Source organism: Anabrus simplex, chromosome 1 (assembly GCF_040414725.1).
Source record: "Anabrus simplex isolate iqAnaSimp1 chromosome 1, ASM4041472v1, whole genome shotgun sequence".
Taxonomy (NCBI): domain Eukaryota; kingdom Metazoa; phylum Arthropoda; class Insecta; order Orthoptera; family Tettigoniidae; genus Anabrus; species Anabrus simplex.
The window spans coordinates 1,017,670,706-1,017,693,225 of NC_090265.1; the positions used below are offsets into that span (position 1 = coordinate 1,017,670,706).

General features: G+C 39.0%; 1 protein-coding gene across 2 annotated transcripts in view; it reads right to left on the reverse strand.

The window, feature by feature from the left end:
- Window positions 1–1,883: 1,883 nt before the first annotated feature.
- The window catches only part of LOC136857904 (probable ATP-dependent RNA helicase DHX34), a 330,161-nt gene continuing 309,524 nt past the window's right edge, over window positions 1,884–22,520 (reverse strand). For both annotated transcript variants that reach the window (XM_067136960.2, XM_067136959.2), the window contains one exon: window positions 1,884–2,089. In XM_067136960.2, coding sequence (XP_066993061.2) covers window positions 1,956–2,089 — 134 coding nt within the window. In that variant the 3' untranslated portion in view covers window positions 1,884–1,955. The remainder of the gene's footprint in view (window positions 2,090–22,520) is intronic.

Consider the following 22,520-nt stretch of genomic DNA (forward strand, 5'->3'; position numbering starts at 1 on the left):
CTCATTTAACTTCATCTTCTGGTTTATGGAATGGAAGCAGCTTGTTGAAGAAAATTCTCTGTCAGGCTTTCTGACATCAGATACTTAGAACACAAAATTTTATTTTGAAAGAAATAATTGTTCATGCTCTTAGCCAACTCAATGGGAAATATGAAATCAACAATTTGGAATCATGGTTTTGGCAGTATAGACAACTTATTTTTTTTTTGCTTTACGTCGCACTGACACAGATAGGTCTTATGGCGATGATGGGATAGGAAAGGCCTAGGAGTTGGAAGGAAGCGGCCGTGGCCTTAATTATGGTACAGCCCCGGCATTTGCCTGGTGTGAAAATGGGAAACCACGGAAAACCATCTTCAAGGCTGCCGACAGTGGGACTCAAACCCATGATCTCCCGATTACTGGATACTGGCCGCACTTAAGCGACTGCAGCTATCGAGCTAGACAACTAGTTGGAGGTAATTATAATATCACAATTACACAAATTCTCGAGCAGAAAAGAAGATAAGGATTAAAAGAGTTATGCAAGATATGAAGCTATACAAAATTTGATTTCTTGGTCCGCCTTTTTCAATATTTTATTAATTAACACTTCGCCTCACGAATGATTCTGAGTATAAAATGTTTCTCTTTATAAATGACAGAAGTTGCATCAAAAATGATTTGATGGTTATTATGTATGACATGTTCTGCTACAGCAGTCTTTTCTGGCTGGCAAAGATGTAAATGCCTGCGATCATTCACGAGGTGATAGAAATAGCTAAACACCCAAATATTTTAACAAAGGTTACTGAGTAGATCATGGCTACCCTCCAATAGTTAACTCGTCAACATCTTTCTCCTTGACTCTGGAGGACCTGGAATGAATTATATTTCTAAAAGGGTCTCTCTATCTTGAGTCTGGTTACTATGGAGTGACAGTTGCCAATACATGCTTTGTTATTGCTCTGAAGATGATCCACGTTGCAAGATTGAAACATGTCAGCAGATAATTAACATTACGCGATCTAATATCCCCAAATTATTATAATGTCATTTGGTGGTCATGAAAATCTACGTATTAAGACAGACATTCTTTCCAGAATGACGAAATAATTTGTTCAAATTTTGTTGCTGTGGTGGCGATTGCTTACGTTTTGTAAAGAAGGCAATAAAAACAATCAGAATGAATGTGTTACTTGATAATTACCATAAGAAAAGAACTGAGTCTGTTGACAGATGTAATTTCTATTCAAAGGCCTAGTAGGCTTAATAATACTTATTTAGTTATTTCATGCATAGAGGATCACTACATGTTTCTAGATAAAAATAAAATAAGGCATTCTTGTTAGTTTCCACCAGCAATAAATCTTAAAATAAGATTTCATGTTACAAAGAGCGTGTGGCTTTTTGCACTCTCACAACACCTCAGGGAACTGCTAAGATGGTGCTGCCAGTTCGAACGCTATGGCCTTGTGCTATCAACGGCCATGCCTCATGACTTCAGCTTGCACCATGAAGTATTTGTAAACAAGTTGTACTTGCAACAGGGCAGACGAAATTTGGAGAACAGGGTAACCAATAGACTGCTTAGCCATAGAACTGAGCCGAACCAAACCAAACCAAACCAAATCCCATGGCCAACAGCCCTGATGGGCTATGGCCTACCAAGCGACCGCTGCTCAGCCGAAGGCCTCCAGATTATGAGGTATCGTGTGGTCAGCACGACGAATCCTTTCAGCCGTTATTCTTGGCTTTCTAGACTAGGGCTGCCATCTCACCATCAGATAGCTCCTCAATTGTATTCACGCAGGCTGAGTGGACCACGTATCATCACTCAGATCCAGGTAAAAATTTAGGGCAAGCAGAAATGTGTACAGCAAACACAATTTGACATGTAATAACTTTAATATACATACAATACTGTGATACATATTTTTACACTGAAAGAATAAAACACAGGGATGTTTATTCTGCTACCTAACATGCTGTTTTCTGTGGCGAAGTATTTCTGTAGGTTTCAGGTACATTTCTTTCTGGCAAACATCACAATAGTAAGCCTGACTGTTCGGTTTAATTTTGGCTGTATCTTCTGGTGATTCGTCTGGTCCTGGAAGAAAAGGATGTATATAATGGTGATTTACAATAACAAAATTTGCAGAATTTAACAGAAAATTATTTACATTATGCATGCAAGAGATTTGTTGGATTTTATTTACAATGAGAATAAGGGTTTAGAACAGGGGTTCTCAAAAGGAGTCCCTGTTTACTTAAGCACAACTGTTCAATACAGGAGAGAGCTCTGAACAAGCACACCTGTAATTCTTGGTCTACAGAAATAAATCACTCATGCTCCTTATCTCTGTTAGCACAAGTATGTCGCAGAAAACTGAAATACAGTAAAACCTCAGGGATAATGTGATTAATCTCTATTAACTGTATACACTGTACATTAAGCAGAAGACAAACAAATACAGTACATACCGTATAACAGACACAAAAGATGTTCACATATTTTTATTGGAATATTGCATACACAATATTGTAAATGGTACATGTATTGTATGCCAAGGTATTATACAGTTTTCACCATATGTTTTACAACACTAGATCTATCAATGACATAGTCCTACTCGTCTTAATTCTCATGGAAAAAAATTAAAATCCCCATTAACTTAATTGTAGCCTGTCTTGTACACAAACCTGAATCAAATAACATTTTCTATACAATTTAACTGTGACATATCATCAGATCAATTGTAGTATCATTCACACCACTGATAACTTGTGCCCTACTTTCATTATTTTGTTACCCAAATGCTTTAACCACGTGACAAATCACTGCTCATCCATGAATGTGGTTGATTCTTATGTACATACGGCAAATTTTTTCATGTTCTCATTGCAACATGGTTTAGCAGATTTTTCTACCACAACGAACAGCACCTTTTCAGAACCATCAACATTCACTGCAACAAGCACTGTTACTCTCTCTTCATGTAATTTTGACCATGACGCTTTTCTCCCCTGAAAATATACCTATCCGGCTTAAGTTGGAATAACAATCTACCATTTATCTGCATTGAAGATATTGCAGGGTTTGTGTTTTGAAATCAGTTTAGACTGCACATTTTCCCACTCAATATCATCATTTTCATTGACTGCTTTTGACTTGCCAGAAATCTGGTGGTAAAAAAAATCAAAGTTTTGTTTAATTATGTCCAACCAACTATCAGATACAGAAAATTCAATGTTCAATTTGAGTGCAATTTCATGCATCTTCTCTTGAATGATGGGTCTATGGGTCTTGTTGAGTTTGAGACTAATGAAGCCATTCGACTAATCATCTCCAAATCCTCATCAATCAATCAATCAATCAATCAATCAATCAATCAATCAATCAATCAATCAATCAATCAATCAATCAATCAATCAATCAATCAATCAATCAATCAATCAATCAATCAATCAATCAATCAATCAATCAATCAATCAATCAATCAATCAATCAATCAATCAATCAATCAATCAATCAATCAATCAATCAATCAATCAATCAATCAATCAATCAATCAATCAATCAATCAATCAATCAATCAATCAATCAATCAATCAATCAATCAATCAATCAATCAATCAATCAATCAATCAATCAATCAATCAATCAATCAATCAATCAATCAATCAATCAATCAATCAATCAATCAATCAATCAATCAATCAATCAATCAATCAATCAATCAATCAATCAATCAATCAATCAATCAATCAATCAATCAATCAATCAATCAATCAATCAATCAATCAATCAATCAATCAATCAATCAATCAATCAATCAATCAATCAATCAATCAATCAATCAATCAATCAATCAATCAATCAATCAATCAATCAATCAATCAATCAATCAATCAATCAATCAATCAATCAATCAATCAATCAATCAATCAATCAATCAATCAATCAATCAATCAATCAATCAATCAATCAATCAATCAATCAATCAATCAATCAATCAATCACTGATCTGAATTTAGGGCCGTTGTCCAGGTGGCAGATTCCTTATCTGTTGTTTACATACCGAGCTCGATAGCTGCAGTCGCTTAAGTGCAGCCAGTATCCAGTATTCGGGAGATAGTAGGTTCGAACCCCACTGTCGGCAGCCCTGAAAATGGTTTTCCGTGGTTTCCCATTTTCACACCAGGCAAATGCTGGGGCTGTACCTTAATTAAGGCCACGGCTGCTTCCTTCCCACTCCCAGCCCTTTCCTGTCCCATCGTCGCCATAAGACCTATCTGTGTCGGCGTGACGTAAAGCAACTAGCAAAAAAAAAAAAAAGTTTACATAATCTTTCCTTAAATAATTTCGAAGTATTACAAACTTTATCCACCACCCCCCTTCATAAATTATTCCAATCTTTAACTCCTCTTCCTACAAATGAATATTTGCCCCAATTTGTCCTCTTGAATTCCAACTTAATCTTCATATTGTGATCTTTCCTACTTTTAAAAACACCACTCAAATTTACTCATCTACTAATACCATTCCACGCTGTATCTCCAATGGCAGCTCGGAACATACCGCTTACTTTACAAAGGAAATTTAATATGTCCTCCTATTCAATACAAACACATCTCAATCATTAGAGGGAGTAATAGTTATACATGTTTCAACTTGCTTGAGCCACCTTCAGTGAAAAAAAGTTAAAAGTTTTTTACATAACTGATGCTAAAAATATGTGTTAAAACATAATGAATTAAAGAATGAAAACAAATGAGACATGACGGAATTAAAACAATAAGTGATTATAGATAAGAAAAGTGTTTTTCCACCAATCAATACACAATTTATTTTAAATAGATTAAACTAGTACCGGTTTCGGCTCTTTAACGGCCATCATCAGCTAGTACATGATTTGTTTCAACCATTAGACAATTCACAAGTTGGCCGTTAAAGAGCCGAAACCGGTACTAGTTTAATCTATTTAAAATAAATTGTGTATTGACTGGTGGAAAAACACTTTTCTTATCTATACTTTGAATCTGTCAATACGGAAATGAAATTTATAAATAATAATAAGTGATTATGGCGAGGTTGTGGACCTCTTATTCTAAAACTTGCAGTGTATTGCAATTAAAAAACGAGGACAAATTCACTGTGCTAAAATTTAAAACGACAGCCTGTCTTCGTTGAGTCACCATCACAAATAGTTAAGAGGGCAGCGAAAACTTGAGAAACTACGTTTGAGAAGAAAACAAGTGCCAGGTAAAATGTATGTGACACATAGTGGAAACCGCCAATTAAGTTCAAATTTATTAAACAGTTGCTTTCTTGAACGGCCTGACCTTCTCAAATTTAGCGGTCCTGTTCTCACTGATCATGTCTAATGTTCGCTCAGCTGTGTTTGCCTTATTTTTAAATAGTCAAGAGGGCAGGTAAAATGTATAAGACTGCTTAGTCGAGCAGCTTGTCTCCTTTCTTCCATGCCTTCTCAGCCCAAACTTTGCAACATTTTTGTAATGCTACTCTTTTGTCGGAAGTTACCTAGAACAAATTTAGCTGCTTTTCTTTGGATATTCTCCAGTTCTCGAGTCAAGTAATCTTAGTGAGGACCCCATATGCAGGAACCATACTCTAACTGTGGTCTTACCAGAGACTTACATGCCCTTTACAACCCTATTTATGTGATTACCTCACCAAAGATCTTTCCTTAGGTACTCCTAGTGAATTTGGTAATGATAGTGAGGAGCTGTTTTCTCTTGAGATCCATAATGCTGGAAAACAAGAACGAATTTTTACTGCAGACTTAACAACAAAATGAAGAGAAGCAGTGACAGGGCCAATCCCTGGTGGACACGAACCCAATTGGGGAATGGCAGTGAAATTCCAGCAGGGCATCGGGCGGCGTTGGTAGAGCTTTGATAGAGCAAATTTATCCAACGGACATACTCCTCAGGGACACTGTGTGATCTAAGCGCATGCCACATCAGTTCAAGAGGAACGTGGTCAAAGGTCTTTTCCAGATCCAGGAAGGCAATGTGGAGTGGCCAGTTGTTCTTTTCCTGGTGTCTTTACATAAATAACCGAACTGTATGAATGGAATCAATCATTCCCACAAATCCACACTGGTTCGAAGTGATTTTGACAATACTCCATAGGCGCTGATCTATTATGATTTCAAAGAGCTTCATAGCATGACATAGCAGGCGAACAGGTCGATAGTTTGCACAATCATTGATGTCACCCTCCCCTTCGAAATAGGTACAGTAATACTTGCTGACCAAGATGATGGTAGCACTTCTTCTATGATAAACTGGTTGAACAAGGTTGCAATCAGCTCAGCACCTTGTTGTCCAAGCATTTTCCATGCTTCAGCTGGAATGTTGCCAGGTCCAGTGGCCTTTAAAGGTTTCATTTTCTGCATGACCTTCTGAACTTTCGAAGAAGTTATAAGTGGGACAGGTCCTGAGATTGGTATTGCATTGCGTATTGGAGGATGCAGCAATTTTTCGTTGCAGATCTTGGAAAAAGCCTGTTCCAGCATTCCAGAATTGCATTCGGTTTCCGGAGTACGTATGATGATGATGATGATGATGATGATGATGATGGTGATCATTAGGGCTCGGATGTTTAGGAAAAGTTATATTTTTTTCTTTGTCTCTATTTACTTGCCTGATTGGATTTTGGTGCAAATCAGGCGATTATCGTCACAATTAAGTGATTTTTATTGGTCATATAAATGCATACTTTGGCTGTTTTTGTCATAAAGTCATATTTTGAGCTATTTTCGTAGAAACGTTATATTCTGGTCATATTTTGGCGGTTTGACGACAGCTGTAGCTCTGCAAAATCATCTTCAACTTACCAAATGCGAATTAATGTTCACAAAACTGCTTCTTGGTATCACGTCTGCAGTTAATACTCTGCCTCTTCTATCAAGATTACTGAGCTCGATAGCTGCAGTTGCTTAAGTGCGGCCAGTATCCAGTATTCGGGAGATAGTAGGTTCGAACCCCACTGTCGGCAGCCCTGAAAATTATTTTCCGTGGTTTCCCATTTTCACACCAGGCATATATTAAGTAGAACTTTGGAATTATATCGAGTTCAATTACTCGTTTAGAAGCTGCTAGCTTAGAAATTCTTGCAAATATTGAAATTGTGAGAAGTGTTGAACTTTCAGTACAACAATTACTTGGAATATCTGGCAACAGTGTAAAACGGAAACTTCAAAACCTGCTTCGTCGAAATGACGGTTTTTGCAGTGCGTGCAAGATAAATGATATTCTTAGAGGAGAAGGTACCAGTACAGTTTAAGATGACTGCATACTCGACAGCAGTGGTCTAACATTATTTAAATATGCACCAATAATGTCTTGTGACGTACAAAGGAGCCTCTTCTTACAAGAAAGTGTTAAGTGAAAATCGGAGGTCTTTTCCGCCTGATGCTTTGAAGATGAATCGTGTCATGCATTTCAGTTCCACCCACGGAGAAAACCGAAAAAGATATGTGAGTTTGCACTGTTTTCCCTGCTGTCCTACCATAATGTATTGAAAGACATCTACTTAATTCGTTTCTTGGTGTTCAGTTTAAACTTTAACGCATTTAAGTAATATTAATGGAATCTGGGCTTAAACGTTCCAAAATATTTTAAAGAAACAGATTGATTTCTAGTTTTCTTGTATATCAAAACACCACATGTTTTTACTTTTAAAATGTTGTGTGATCTGATAATCTTAGCAAAATTAGTACTTTATAAGTATGTATTCACGAATGTTTGATAAGTGAATCAAGGACAATTGACTGTGAATAACCGCTAAACATGTATATTAAAAAAATTAATATGAAAGTAAGACTAAAGAATTTAGTTAATAAATATGAATCAAAGGGATTGCCGTTTCAGTTTATAATTTCTTTTAAAATGAACATATTTAGATTAATCACTTTCGGGTCATATTTTGCAATTTTTACGTCATATTTCATCACTTTTGAGGCCATATTTGCTTGCTTATCTGGGATATTTTTAGGTCTTAAACATCTGAACAACAACAACAACAACAACAACAATAATAACCGTGCCCGGTCAGCTTACGTGGGGGTTTAGCTCTGAATTTAGTAAGAGCTAGGCATAACCCTGCGTAAGACACTGGGGTGGGGGCCCTCAACACCGACACGGCGCGTCCCAATGGCTGATAGGGGAAGCTCCTGTAGATATGCAGGACAGGTGCGAATAAGGCTTCGCCAAATAAGCACCCGCGGATCAACTGAGGTGTCAGGAAAAATGGTCAACGGCTTCAACGGCAGAAGAGAACATATCCCAATGGCAGAGAGGGCGGAAGAACCGACCCAAATCCACTTTGCGTCTGACTTGCAGCAAGCGGCATAGTGGTCAGCGTCTGTCTCCAATGGAGCGGCTGAACATCACATCACCTGGCTGTAGGTTATAAAAAGCAAAAATCAACTATGAAGAGTTCTAAAACTGTGCCTCGGAAAATGCCGCTGCCTGGGGTACGCCAGGGCATCTCGGGAGCCACCGCTAGAGATGACAGCATGCGAGACGGTGGTGGTGGGAGCGTAAGCTGCTGGCCTCCCATCGGGTCACCTGAACAAGCTACAATAGCTCAAGATGATCATGGCGGAACACAAGAACCTGATTATCATACCGCACCTGGTGCGAGTGCTTTTGTGCCAAGTACAACCTCTCGTATCAGTAAGCCCAAAAAACGCATTAAATGGAACAATGATATGAATGAATTTATCATGCGGGCATATCTTCGAATAACTCGTCTTGAAACTGAAATTGCAGGATACAGGCAACAACTACACACAGCCTTTACAAATCAGTACCCAACAATGAAAGTTACTGAACAGCGCATTGCAGATCAACGAAGATCAATCATCAAGAACAATTTGATCGCGGGTCCTGTTCTTAGTAGAATCAGACAAGAAGTAACACAAGAACTCTTTCCACATCTTGAAAGTACCGAGTCTGACTCAACGGTTAACAGTCCACCTGATACTGATATAACAGTACATACAAGTACTCCCGAAGTGATACTTTCAGATAACTCTGACCTCCATGACAAGACACATGTTGAATTCTACAAGGCCCTTCTAGAATATTCTGGTACCGATCCTACACAACGACCCATACTGCCAAGGCAGCAATCATCCAAAAAGTTTGGAAAAATCATTGAAGATCTTAATTCGAAAGTCTTGCCAGAATATCTGAAAGAGCATCAGACGTTCCCTGAAGTACATACTGCTATATACTGTGCAGCACTTGCCGCAGTACGACTGAACAATGGAAAGCCATTTTTGCCTAACAATAAGTCTGTCAAGAAAAAATTGAGAGAACCACCTTGGGCAAAACGCCTGAAAGAACGCATCATCCAAATCCGCCAGGACGTGAATCGCCTGCAGCAATACAAGAATGGAGTAAGAGGGAAACGCCTAAATAACAAAATTATTCGAATTCTGAAAATCAGTTCAAGGCAGAGTCTGGAGGAACCTGGAAGCACAATACTACAAGAAACCCTCGAAACCATGAAGCAACAGTTGGCCGCATTATCCAAGCGCCTCAAAAGATACCAAAACACCTTCAGAGAGAAAATCACAGAATGCAATGTTCGAAAGAAATGAGAAACAGTTCTACAACAATCTGAATGAGAGAACACAAGATGCAGCACAAGATGGAAATACGCCCAGCGAAGAAAAAATTCACAGCTATTGGTCGGGAGTATGGTCGAACCCAATAGAGTACAATGCGGAAGCCCATTGGATCAGTGAACTGAAAGATAGAACTAATGAAGTGAAGCATATGTCAACCAAGGCTGTTGAGATCAGAGAAATACAACAGAGCATCAAGAAACTGCAGAACTGGAAGGCCCCAGGCATTGATCATATACACAATTATTACTACAAGAAATTTACATGTACTCATTTCCTTCTGACTCAACATTTCCAGAAATTTTTAGACAACCCGACAACATTCCCAGCTTTCCTGTGCACTGGCATCACATATCTGAAACCAAAGGATGAAAATCTGCAAAATCCAGCGAAGTATCGGCCTATAACATGTCTATCTACTCTATATAAGATATTTACATCTATAATAGCCAACAGAATTCTGAAACACTGCGAGGAAAACCACACCATTGCCGAGGAGCAAAAGGGTTGCACGAAGAATACCAAGGGGTGCAAGGAGCAACTGATTATCGACACTGTGGTCCTGGAACAAGCACACCATAAATCCAGAAACCTATACACGTGCTTCATTGACTACCAAAAGGCCTTTGATTCAGTACCACACACTTGGCTCATACATGTTCTGGAACTATATAAAGTTGACCCCACAATCATTCACTTCCTGAAGACGGTAATGGCAGACTGGAACACCTCACTTCACGTTTCTCTAAGAAACTGCAGTGTTGCAACAAGACCCATACCAATACGACGAAGGATCTTCCAAGGGGACTCACTGAGTCCATTATGGTTCTGCATGGCATTAAATCCACTATCCTACCTACTGGACACAAGTGGGTATGGATTTAGCATTAAGAATAAGCGAGAAGAGCTATTCAAAATCAGCCACCTACTCTATATGGATGACATTAAGCTGTATGCCTCTACTAAACCCCATCTCCAACATCTCTTCTCAATTACCAAGACGTTTTCTTCAGATATAGGCATGCGGTTTGGATTGGACAAATGCAGAACCCAAACTGTCATCAGAGGATCCTACTCAGCACAAGGGACACCTTCGAGTTTAAGCGACGAATCCATACAACAGCTGGAGGAAGAAGAAATGTACAAATACCTCGGTTTTCATCAGAGCACTCGTATGAAACATGCTGACATCAAGAGAAATGTCACGCAGCAATATATAACACGTCTCAACAAGGTACTATCATCAAAACTGACAGCTAAACATCTTACCAAAGCAGTCAATACGTACGCCGTACCACTGCTCACATACTCCTTTGGTATCATAAAATGGACCCAAACAGAACTTCAGCAGTTACAAACAAAAACAGCAGTTTCACTCACCCGGTACCATATGCACCATCCTAAATCAACAACCGAACGTCTTACACTCCCGAGATCAGAAGGTGGTAGGGGCTTCTTATCCATTGTCAATTTACATAGCAATCTGATATCAAGTCTAAGAGAATATTTCCACTCGAGAGCTGATACATCATGTCTTCATCATGCTGTTTGCAGAGCTGATATAAACTATACACCTCTCAATCTATCGTCGCCAGAAATGCCTGTTTCTACCCCACCTACAAAAGAGATGAATATGGCCATGTAAAAGCAAAAACCTCTTCACGGGAAATACCCCCATGAACTGGATCAGCCTCATATCGACAAAACTGCGTTGCACGCTTGACTGACCTACTCCGGTCTTTTCCCAGAAACAGAAGGATTTGTTCTGGCCATCCAAGATCAAGTAATTGCTACACGGAACTACTGTAGATTTATCACGAAGGATCCAACAGTTGTCTCAGACAACTGCCGCCGCTGTTCCAGAACTACAGAGAGCATACAGCACGTCATCTCTGGTTGCCCACACTTGGCCAACACCGATTATAAGCACCGACATGATCAGGTAGCAAAAATCATTCACCTGAAACTTTCTGGAAAATGTGGATTTCTTCAGTCATCAACTGCATATTGGAAATATACACCTCCATCCATTCTCGAAAACTCCTCATATAAACTACTATGGGACCGAGAAGTCATAACCGATGTCACGCTCAGCAACAATAGGCCAGATATTATTCTAATCGATAAATCAAAAAGATCCGCATCCCTTATAGAAATTGCCTGTCCAAATACCTCCAATCTTCAAACAACAATAGCCACAAAGATATCAAAATACACAGAACTGGCAATAGAAATACAACGCCTGTGGAAACTAGAATTAGTCACCACAGTTCCAATAGTAATATCATGTACCGGTGTTATTCCAAAATGCTTGCACAGCTCTCTGGCCGCATTAAACCTGCATCATCACACATACGTAGAACTACAGAAAGCCACCCTCCTGAGCACTTACCACATTGTGAGAAAGTTCCTAGGAACGACTTTTCCTCTGACTCACGCCAAACAGCATGAAGTTCCAGGCCGCAGTTCCAGTAATACTGAAGAACAGATTCCCAAAACGGGGACATAAGAAGTCTGAAGTTGTTTGTATTTATTGTATAAATGTATATGTTGTAATTATTTGTTGTAAATATTTGTACATATATGTACCTGTAGTTTCATAATCAAGAGGGTGACTCCTTGCTTAGGCCGAGTCAGCCCATTATGTTACCGGCACAAGCCGAGCCTTCCTAAATTGATACAAATGATAATAATAATAATAAAAAAGAACCAATCCCAACGGCAAAAGACTGGTGTCCATTTGCGAAAATCACAACCTGCAGGTCATGTTGACCCACTTTCGCCATCTACCCAGAAAGCAAATGACTTGGCGTTCTCCCATCCAAGCTCTCGGAGAGTTCCAAATTGATCATGTTGCAATCTCCAGGAGAAACAGCCCTGAGATTATGAATGTCAAGGTAAAGAAAGGCATCAGTGTGGCATCAGATCATTATATGTCTCTTATCAAATTCAAACCAATTCCTGCAAACACAAGGAAGACAACCAAACAGATCACACGCCTCAACAATGATAAACTTCGGCAAAGGGTCGAGGAGTTCCAGGAGAAGGCTAGACCAAATGACTGTGACTTTAACAACGCCAAAAGTCTCCTTGTTGAGGCCGCCAAAGACGTTGCAGAAATCAAGAGAAACAAAAAGCATGCCTGGTGGAATGGTACTTGCGAATCAGTCCTCCAAGAAAGACTCAATGCATGGAAACAGTACTAGTCTACAAAATCAGAAAATGATTGGGAAACCTACAAAACCCAATGTGCCCAAGCAGCTAGGGTGTTCAGAACTGAGAAACGTAAATACGAAAAATCTCTCATTGAAAAGATAGAACAAAACTTTACGAAGAATGAAAGCAGAGAGTACTACAGAGCCTTCAAACGCAAACTCACTGGCTATAAACCACCATCTCTATGCTTTGAACGAAAGGACGGCACACTGGCGACGTCAAATGAAGAAAATTGCAGCATTCTGGCAGATTACTTCAAGAATTTACTTAATTGCTCTAAACCGCAAAGCGCCATTGAGACCAAGGAACCCTTACTCAGGTACCCAGATTCCAGACCACCCGACAGAGATGAAATCAAGCGCCATATTGCCTGTCTCAAAAATAACAAAGCGCCGGGGGAAGACTCAGTAGTAGCAGAACTATGGAAATATGCCCCAGAGGAATCACTTGATATCTTGCAAAAGCAAATAGAAGAAATTTGGAACAAGGAGACCCTACCCGAAGATTGGAAAATAGCTTTGATCCATCCATTACACAAAAAAGGCAGCATGAAGAATATCAACAACTACAGAGGAATATTTTTGCTACCCGTGACTTACAAAATTCTATCACTTGCCATCCTGGAGTGTTTGGAAGCACAAGTCGAACATCAAATAGGTGAATACCAAGGAGGGTTCAGAAAAGGTCGCTCAACAGCTGAACAGATCCAAAATTTCAAAACGATCATCAGATATTGTACACTAAGGTCCAAGCAGTATGTGTCTGTCTTTGTGGACTTTAAGAAAGCGTACAACTCCATTGACCGGGAAGTCCTGCTAAACATCTTAAATGCATTTGGAGTTGATTTGAAACTGCTGGGATTAATTAGAGCCACCCTGACCGATACAAAATCCAAGGTGAAGTTCTACGGATGTCTCTCGCATTCCTTTGACATCAAAACAGGAGTCCGACAAGGTGATGGGCTATCCCCGATACTCTTCAACTGTGTTCTTGAAAAGATCATCAGAACCTGGCGGGTGAGATTACAGGAAACCAACTATAGTCCATTGAGAATAGCAACCAAATCCAAGGGGATCGCAACAGACTGCTTAGCATTTGCCGATGATATTGCTGTTCTCTCAAACGACATAGAAACCGCTAGAGCTCAAGCTGAAATTCTAAAGGAAATTGCCGAACAAACTGGTTTGCAGATATCGTTTGAGAAAACAGAAGTAATGACTAACATCAAAGAGGCTCCATCAAAACTCCGGGGACATCACCCGAGTAGACAAATTCAAATACCTGGGTGAGATCATCATGAAAAATGGACTGGACAAAGAAGCACTTCAGGAGCGAGTACGCAAACTGAAAACAGCCTACCAAACATCCCGCACAATCTACAACAAAAAATGCCTTTCCCAAAACACCAAGATACGTCACTATGAAACAGTTCTGAAGCCAGTAGTTCTATATGCAGCCGAAACCCTGTCTCTAAATGCCAACAAAGGACTCCTTGAAGAACTGGAGAAAAGAGAACGCAAAATTGTGAGAGGAATATTGGGATCAAAGTACAGAAATGGAATCCATCAAAAGAGATCCAACAAGGAAGTCTACAGCAAAATAGAGAAAATTACCGACACAATCAGAAAAAGACGGGCACGATTTTACGGTCATCTGAAAAGAATGGACGGAAGAAAGTTAACTAAAGAAATCTTTCACTTTTTTGATTCAAACCCCAAAACCACAATTCCCTGGTTTAGAAATACCAAAGAAGACCTGCAAATGCTACATATCTCAGCTGAAGACGCCCTTAACAGAGATCTCTTCCGCAAGGAAATATTGACGAACGGGCTAAACCGAAACGAGTAACCGAAGAGAAGACACGGTGCCCCTTGGACAGAGGAGCGTAAGCAGGCCCACTCACAAGGAATGAGGGAAATTTGGGCTCTAAAGAAGGCCAAGTTCAGTGTCAAATGCAACAAGACTTAACGTGGTCCTTGATGGCCCCAGCGAATAATAATAATAATAATAATAATAATAATAATAATAATAATAATAATAATAATAATAGTAATAATAATGCATGGCCTCAGCAGAGGCCTAATGGAAGTCTTTTGAGTTGACGTCCTATAGGCGACCTGCGTGTCCGTGAGGATAGGAGCCTACCTTGTAATATTCTCTCTCTACAACTACGCAAGTTTCAGCGTAATTCCACATTCCTACCTTCTGCTGCTTCTTTTTTCGATTGCTGTGCAGCTGCCTTTGCTACATACTGCCTTGCTTGTCTGCTGGCTCTCTCTTACCTATGCTTCTAGATTTTTCCATTGTGCTACATAACCTGGGCTCCACCTTTCACAAGTCAGTCTCACATAATTACGGAGTGGTGGAGCACCGAGGACCTGTGTGCCGTCTTATTATTTGGCCATTACCTTTTCACATCGTGCAACTTGGTGAGCAAGAAAATCATTATGCTATTTTGACTTCGGACTTCTTCTTGGCCTGTCTAGCCTTATTTCCTTTTTTAGACCTAGCTTCATATGAACTTTTTCATCCAGCCAGCTAGTGTCAGTGTTAACTATCGAGATGCAAGATTTTTTTTTTCAACTTAAGTTTACTACTGGAACTATACTCTGGATAGGAGAACATTAAAGGTAATTGTATTCACCTATTTACGTGCTTGTGATACCCACTGGTTGTTCAACACTCGTATTTCTCAAACAAATAACCTACCCGGCGAAGAATCTATTCCTCCTAGCATCCATTTTTACTCTCCTCACCCCACCCCTTCTCCTCGTATTTTTATCATATCATTCCGTTTCTTTCTCTTCACTTATTTTTTGGAGTTCCTTCACCATTTTGTATATTTTTACAATTCTGTTATAATATCAGACCCCTTATTGAAGAGAACCTCTTCGAAGAACAGTATGGATTCAGGAAGGGGAGATCAACAACTGATTTAATTTTTACAGTCCGTCAGTTAATCTTCGGAAGTGATAGGCCCAGCAAGCCAGCTTCTGAATAATTTGGAATTGCTTTCAAAACTAAACGAGGCCTCGGATGGAAATATTGTAATCACCAGAACAATGACTCTAGTTCCCTCATTGGTAATGATATTAATGACAGTTCAATACCCGATGCTCCATCACAACCAAAGAGGAGAACACATAAAACTCGATATGAGACTGAAATCAAAATTGCCACGCTAAACATTCTGACACTAACTGCCAAAATAGAGGAATATGTAGACTTAATGAAAACAAGGAACATAAACATACTGGGACTCAGTGAAACCAAGTGGAAGGGAAAAGGATCAAAGGAACTCAGAGAGGGATACCATCTATTTTGGTCAGGTGGAGATGAAGCAAAAAATGGAGTTGGTGTTGTTATGGATCATCAAATGAAAGATCATGTAGTAGAAGTAAAATATGTTTCTGATCGGATTCTTCACATAATGCTGAAATTGGATTCTTCCCAGAACATCAACATCATTCAGTGCTATGCACCACAGACTGGTTGTGAAGATGAAGAAAAAGAACATTTTGAAGAAGACATAGAGGAAAGAATAAGAGGAGATGGAACAATTATCATAGGGGATATGAATGCTCAAGTAGGAACTGTGAGAGATGGATATGAAAGTATTCTAGGAGCACATGGATGGGGTCCACGAAACCCAGAAAAAACTAGACTACTTGACCTCTGCCTGAGGAACAACCTTATAATGGTATCAAAAACAAAAAAGCCATAAGGTCACAAGATATGGATGGGATGGAAAAAGTGAATCTCTTATAGATTACTTTTTGATCGAGAAACAACTACAAAATAGACTGTTAGATGTAAAAGTGATTCCTAGTGTCTCCTTGGAAAGTGATCATAGACTCCTCATTGGATACTTAAAGTTTAACAAGTTAAAAGAAGTAAGAACCACACAGGTAAAGAAACTCAAGACCTGGAAGCTGAAGAATAATGATAGAATAATAGAGTTCCAAGAAAACATCAAAACAGTGATACCAAAGACAGATGAAAGAACAGTTGAGGAGGAATGGAAGGATCTGAAAGAAAATCTAGTAATGATAACTGAGAAGGTTTGTGGATGAACCAGTGGCACAAGAAGATGGAAGGAAACTCCATGGTGGAATGACAGAACAAGAACTGCTGTTCTGAACAAGAACAACATGTTCAGAAAATATTTCAAGAACCGGACTGATCATAATAAGGAAATATACAGGGTTGCTAAAAAACAAGCAAACAAAGTTGTTACAGAAGAACGAGAGAAGTGGTTGAACAAGTGGAGTGATGAATTGAAAGAGGATGTTAATGGTAATAAGAAAATGTTATATGGGATGATGAAAAATAGAAAAAGAGATAAAGAACACTCCAAATACCTAAGAGATGATAATGAAAATCTGATCACTGAAGATGAGGAGATCAAAGAGACTTGGAGGACTTACTTTGATGAATTACTAAATGTGAATTGCATGCAGCCTACACAAAAAGACAGTACCGGTACTACCTCCTGCAAGTCTGCCTCTGACAACAGGTTAGAATTAACATGGAATGATGTAGAATATGCCTGGAAATACATCAAAATTGGAAAATCAGCAGGGGCTGATGAAATTAATGGAGAAATGATCAAGGCAATGGGCATTTCTGGAAAACATTGGATCTACAGACTCTTCCGCAAGATCTGGAAAGAAGGGGACATACCAGTCGATTGGAAAACAGGCATCATAATTCCAATTTTCAAGAAAGGAGACAGAAAGAAATGTTCCAACTATAGAGGCATCACTTTAACATCTCAAGTTGGTAAAATTTATGAAAGAATTATAGAGCGTAAAATCAGACCCCTACTGGAACCCCTTCGAAGAACAGTATGAATTCAGGAAGGGGAGATCAACAACTGATTTAATCTTTACAGTCCGTCAGTTAATGGAAAAATACTATGAACACAACCGAGATTTGTGGTTAGCCTTTCTGGATATCAAGAAAGCATTTGATGCAGTGAATAGAGAGAAGGTGTGAGAAGCACTGAAGAAAATTGGAATACAGGATGACATGATACACCGGATCAAGAATTTGTATGAAGATACCCGAAGTAAAGTCAAACCACCTGTAGGAATGACTGAAACCTTTGATATAAAATCTGTGATGAACGAGATTTAGAGAAAAGTTTACCAAACCATTGGAGGTAAGAAAATTAAAGTTATATTGTTCGCGGATGATATATGCTTGTGGGGAGACTCTAAAGATCTTCAAGGAAAAATAAACTCCTCGGCAGAATCTGCTAAAGAATATGGACTCATCTTCAGCCAAGAGAAAAGTGAGGTTATGATCATGAAGAGATACGGACAACCAATGGGACACATTGAAATGGAGGGGAAACAGCTGCAGATGAACCATCAATTCAAATATCTTGGAAGTGTTATCTCTGATACTGGTTCTATAGATAAGGAAATTTCCCACAGAATTCAGGCAGGTAGCAACTTTTACAATATAGTTAAAGACATAATATGGAACAAGAAAATACCAACAAAATGTAAAAGAGTCATATATGAAACTTATTACGTACCAATCCTGACCTATGGTTGCGAAACATCGACCATGAGAAACAAAGATGTTAGTAGAATCCAGGCAGCAGAAATGAAATTTGTCCATAGCATGATCGGCAAAACACGGAGGGACAGAGTCCGTTATGAGGAAATCCGCAAGCAGGCTCAAGTTGTAAGACTGCAGGACAAAATAACAGTGCAGCGACTGAGATGGTATGGACATATGCGACGCATGGGTGATAACAGATTACCAAAAAAAATGTACGATCTAAAACTTGAAGACAAAAGACCAAGAGGGCGACCAAGACTCAGGTACAAGGACATGGTGAAGATTGACATTCAACAGAGAGGACATACTTTGGAAAGCATTGAAGAAGGAGAGAAGTTCAGGGACCGCAACTGGTGGAGAAGCCTTGTTTGCCGACCCATCGCTTAAGATGGAACGACGTGGGATATGTATGTATGTATGTTATAATATCTCTGTCACAACTAAATTTATATTTAGCTATCAGATGTACTCCTACTATCTGCGTGATATTTGTAAATGTGGCATATTCTTGCTTTGTAACTAATTATTTTAGAGCTGTTTCTATTATTTTCATTGCTCGTTACATTATGTTGGTGTCCTAATCTTAACAAAAACTTATATTTCTTGTTGATCATTATATTTATGAAGGTCGATCAAATATACATGGGATATTTGTTTTTGAACATCAACAGTTGGTAGGACTTGTTCCACGCTTCTGCTTTGCTTAGGCGGGACCATTAGGAGTGGGGAGAGCATGCTGTTAGATATTTCCCACCATTTCATCAGTAACGCTCACCATTTCGGAGCAACAGGTGCACCCCTCCACTGCGCAATGCATAATTATAAAACTTGCTCGTGAAGGAGTTACAGCAGTGGCAATTTACCAGAGATTGACCGCACAGTTCGGTAGTCAAACATTGTCAAGGACGCGTGTGTTTGCCTGGCATAAAAAGTTCAAGCAAGGACGAGAATGTGTGGAAAATCAGCGACACGATCACCATCCTCGGACCAGCATTACAGACGAAAACATTCATGCGGTTAAAGACATTATTGACAATGATCGACGGGTGACAGTATAGAAATTGCCGAACAAGTCGGAATCAGTTATGGGAGCTGTCAAGCAATCATCACAAACGACCTACAGTACCGTAAAGTGTGTTCCAGATGGGTCCCTCGCCTCTTGACGGAAAATCTGAAGTTGAGACGTTTGGAGGTCTGTCAGAGGCTTACACCAAGGTTTGCGGAAGAAGGTAATGCATTTTTGAGTCGGATCATCACCTGCCACAAAACATGGGTCCACCACTACACTCCTGAATCCAAACAAGCCAGTAAGGAGTGGCAGAGGAAAGGGGAGGCAGCACAGTGAAAGCCAAGACTCGACTGTCAGCTGGCAAGGTTCTTGCAACCGTTTTTTTTCGATTGGCGAGGCATATTGCTGTTTGATTTTTTGCATGAGCAATACACAATCAATGCTGCTTACTACTGTGAGCTGTTGACCAAGGCAAGGGTTGCATATCGCCGCTAAAGACGAGACCAACCAATTTGACAGGTCATCCTCCTCCACGACAATGTGCAGCCACAAACTGCAATTTAAACTGCCTCCAAGCTACAGGAAATGAACTGGACTACACTTGATCATCCTCCTTACAGCCCGGACCTATCGCCCTATGATTTCAATTTCTTCGGATTGCTTAAATTTGCTCTAGGAGGGCAACGATTTGAAGATGACGAGAGTGTGGAAGACTTCGTGCGCAACTGGCTGGTGACACGACCCTGTTCTTTTTACGATGAGGGCATCAAAAAGCTGCCCATACGCTGGGACAAATGCATTTCCAAAGCAGGAAACTATGTGGAAAAATAAATTGCCTTGTGTTTTCCAATAAATGAATTTAAATAAAAAATAAAATTCCATTTATATTGATGTATCCACAAAGACGCACACAAAATGCTGTCAACTTGTGTACACAGATTTATTCACAATTATTTAGAAATTAAATACATATAACCTTAATCACTGCCATAGCAAACAAAACACTTCACTCCGAAAACATCAACAAACCACCATTTTAACAACTGCCTATCACGGAACCCATGGAGATTACAACCTTGAAGCAGTTGACTGCTGACTGCCACAGCACGTCGGCACAAACACAACACGTGGTCACAAGTACAACTCCTGTTAAACCATAACCCCAACTAAACAGTAACTCGCTTCTACCAACCATCAAGACCACCTTATATATGTGCCTGGCCAGGCTTCTAGAAAGATATGTTACAAAATACCTTCTCGTAAATTCTAGAGTGCTTAATACAAAGATATAATTTACAGAATATTCTACCATCATCTAGTGTCAAACATTCATTCTGGCTGGATGTTACAGTGTGTTTCACAATACTGTAGTGGATTACACATCATATATACAGGTAATAATAAATTATATACAGGTTCTTACATTACCTGAACTCATATAAATGTCTATATACATGTTTCATGACATAACCTAACAAACAATGCAATCATATGACTACGTAAATAATAATAATAATAATAATAATAATAATAATAATAATAATAATAATAATAATAATAATAATAATAATAATAAATGGATGTTAACACTTCATAGCCATACATTACAAGTCATAATAATGATGAACATAATTGTAAAATAATAATAATAATAATAATAATAATAATAATAATAATAATAATAATAATAATAATAATAATAATAATAATAATAATAATAATAATAATAATAATAATAAGTCAAGTTCAATACTTGCATTATTTACCCATGGGTGAGAGAATATTGTTTTCAAGTTATATCAGTTTATCACACTTGCATCAATATTTGATCCCCCCTTGTATCCGTTCTGTTAATATTCTGCTTCTCTCTATTCTAACCCTTTTTATCCTCTCCCATCACCTTCTTTCTGCATACCATACTTGCTCTGTATTTGTTTACTGCGCCACTAATCTACTATGTACGGCACAAGCCACTACGACCTAAGATAAATTCTAATGATGAAGACGGTACAAATACCCAGCCCCCAAGCCAGAGGAAGTGGAAGTTAAAATCACCGACCTGGCTGGGAAATGAACCTGGAACCCCTTAGACCAGCGGCTAGCATGCTAACCATTTAGCCATGGTCCCGAGCTCTCAAAGTCAGAGTCGTTTCCCTGCATTAGGAATGATGTCTATGGAAAAAGATCTTCTTGTTGAGATGAAATCACATGAGGACTTCTGCAGTGACATCACCAAGGAATTTTGCAAAGCGAATCACAGGGTCGAGTTCACCTACTTGTAATTAGGGTGAGTAGAATTGGAATTTACTTAAATACATTGTGCTACTGCATGGTTACTAGTTGCATGCCTTGGTGGCGAATCCAGGATATGTCACTGATTTCAGGAGTACATTTATTAGCATGTGTTGTACTTTTGAGGAATTTTAAGGTTACCTTGAGAGATTTGTAACATCTGTCTTCAACGGATACGATTCCCAAGAAGAGCACTGTAATTGCGCATTATCACAGAATACTTTTTACTCTTAGATATAGGTATCTAAGTTTTTATTTTCTTTGAATTACATACCAATTGTTATGTTAGCACACTCAAATTTTTCATTGTTCAATGTATGTAAAGATGCTGGCATGTTATGACAAAAGATTGTTCAAGCTTATCATTACAAGTTAAAATTAAAGATTCAAAGTTTTCAAATACTGTTGATTATAGCGGGTGGTTTGCCAACTCCTTATGATTTTGTTTTATGCCTCCCGCATCATTTACTACAATTCTGAAATACATTGATAATATTCTGCTTCTCTCTATTCTAACCCTTTTTATCCTCTGGGGCCCATCACCTTCTTTCTGCATACCATACTTGCTCTATATTTGTTTACTGCGCCATTAATCTACTACGTACGGCACAAGCCACTACAACCTAAGATAAATTCTATGATGAAGACGGCACAAATACCCAGCCGCCAAGCCAGAGGAAGTGGAAGTTAAAATCTCCGCTGGGAAATGAACTTGGAACCCCTTCGACCAATGGCTAGCATGCTAATCATTTAGCCATGGTCAGACGAAAGTTACTAATATT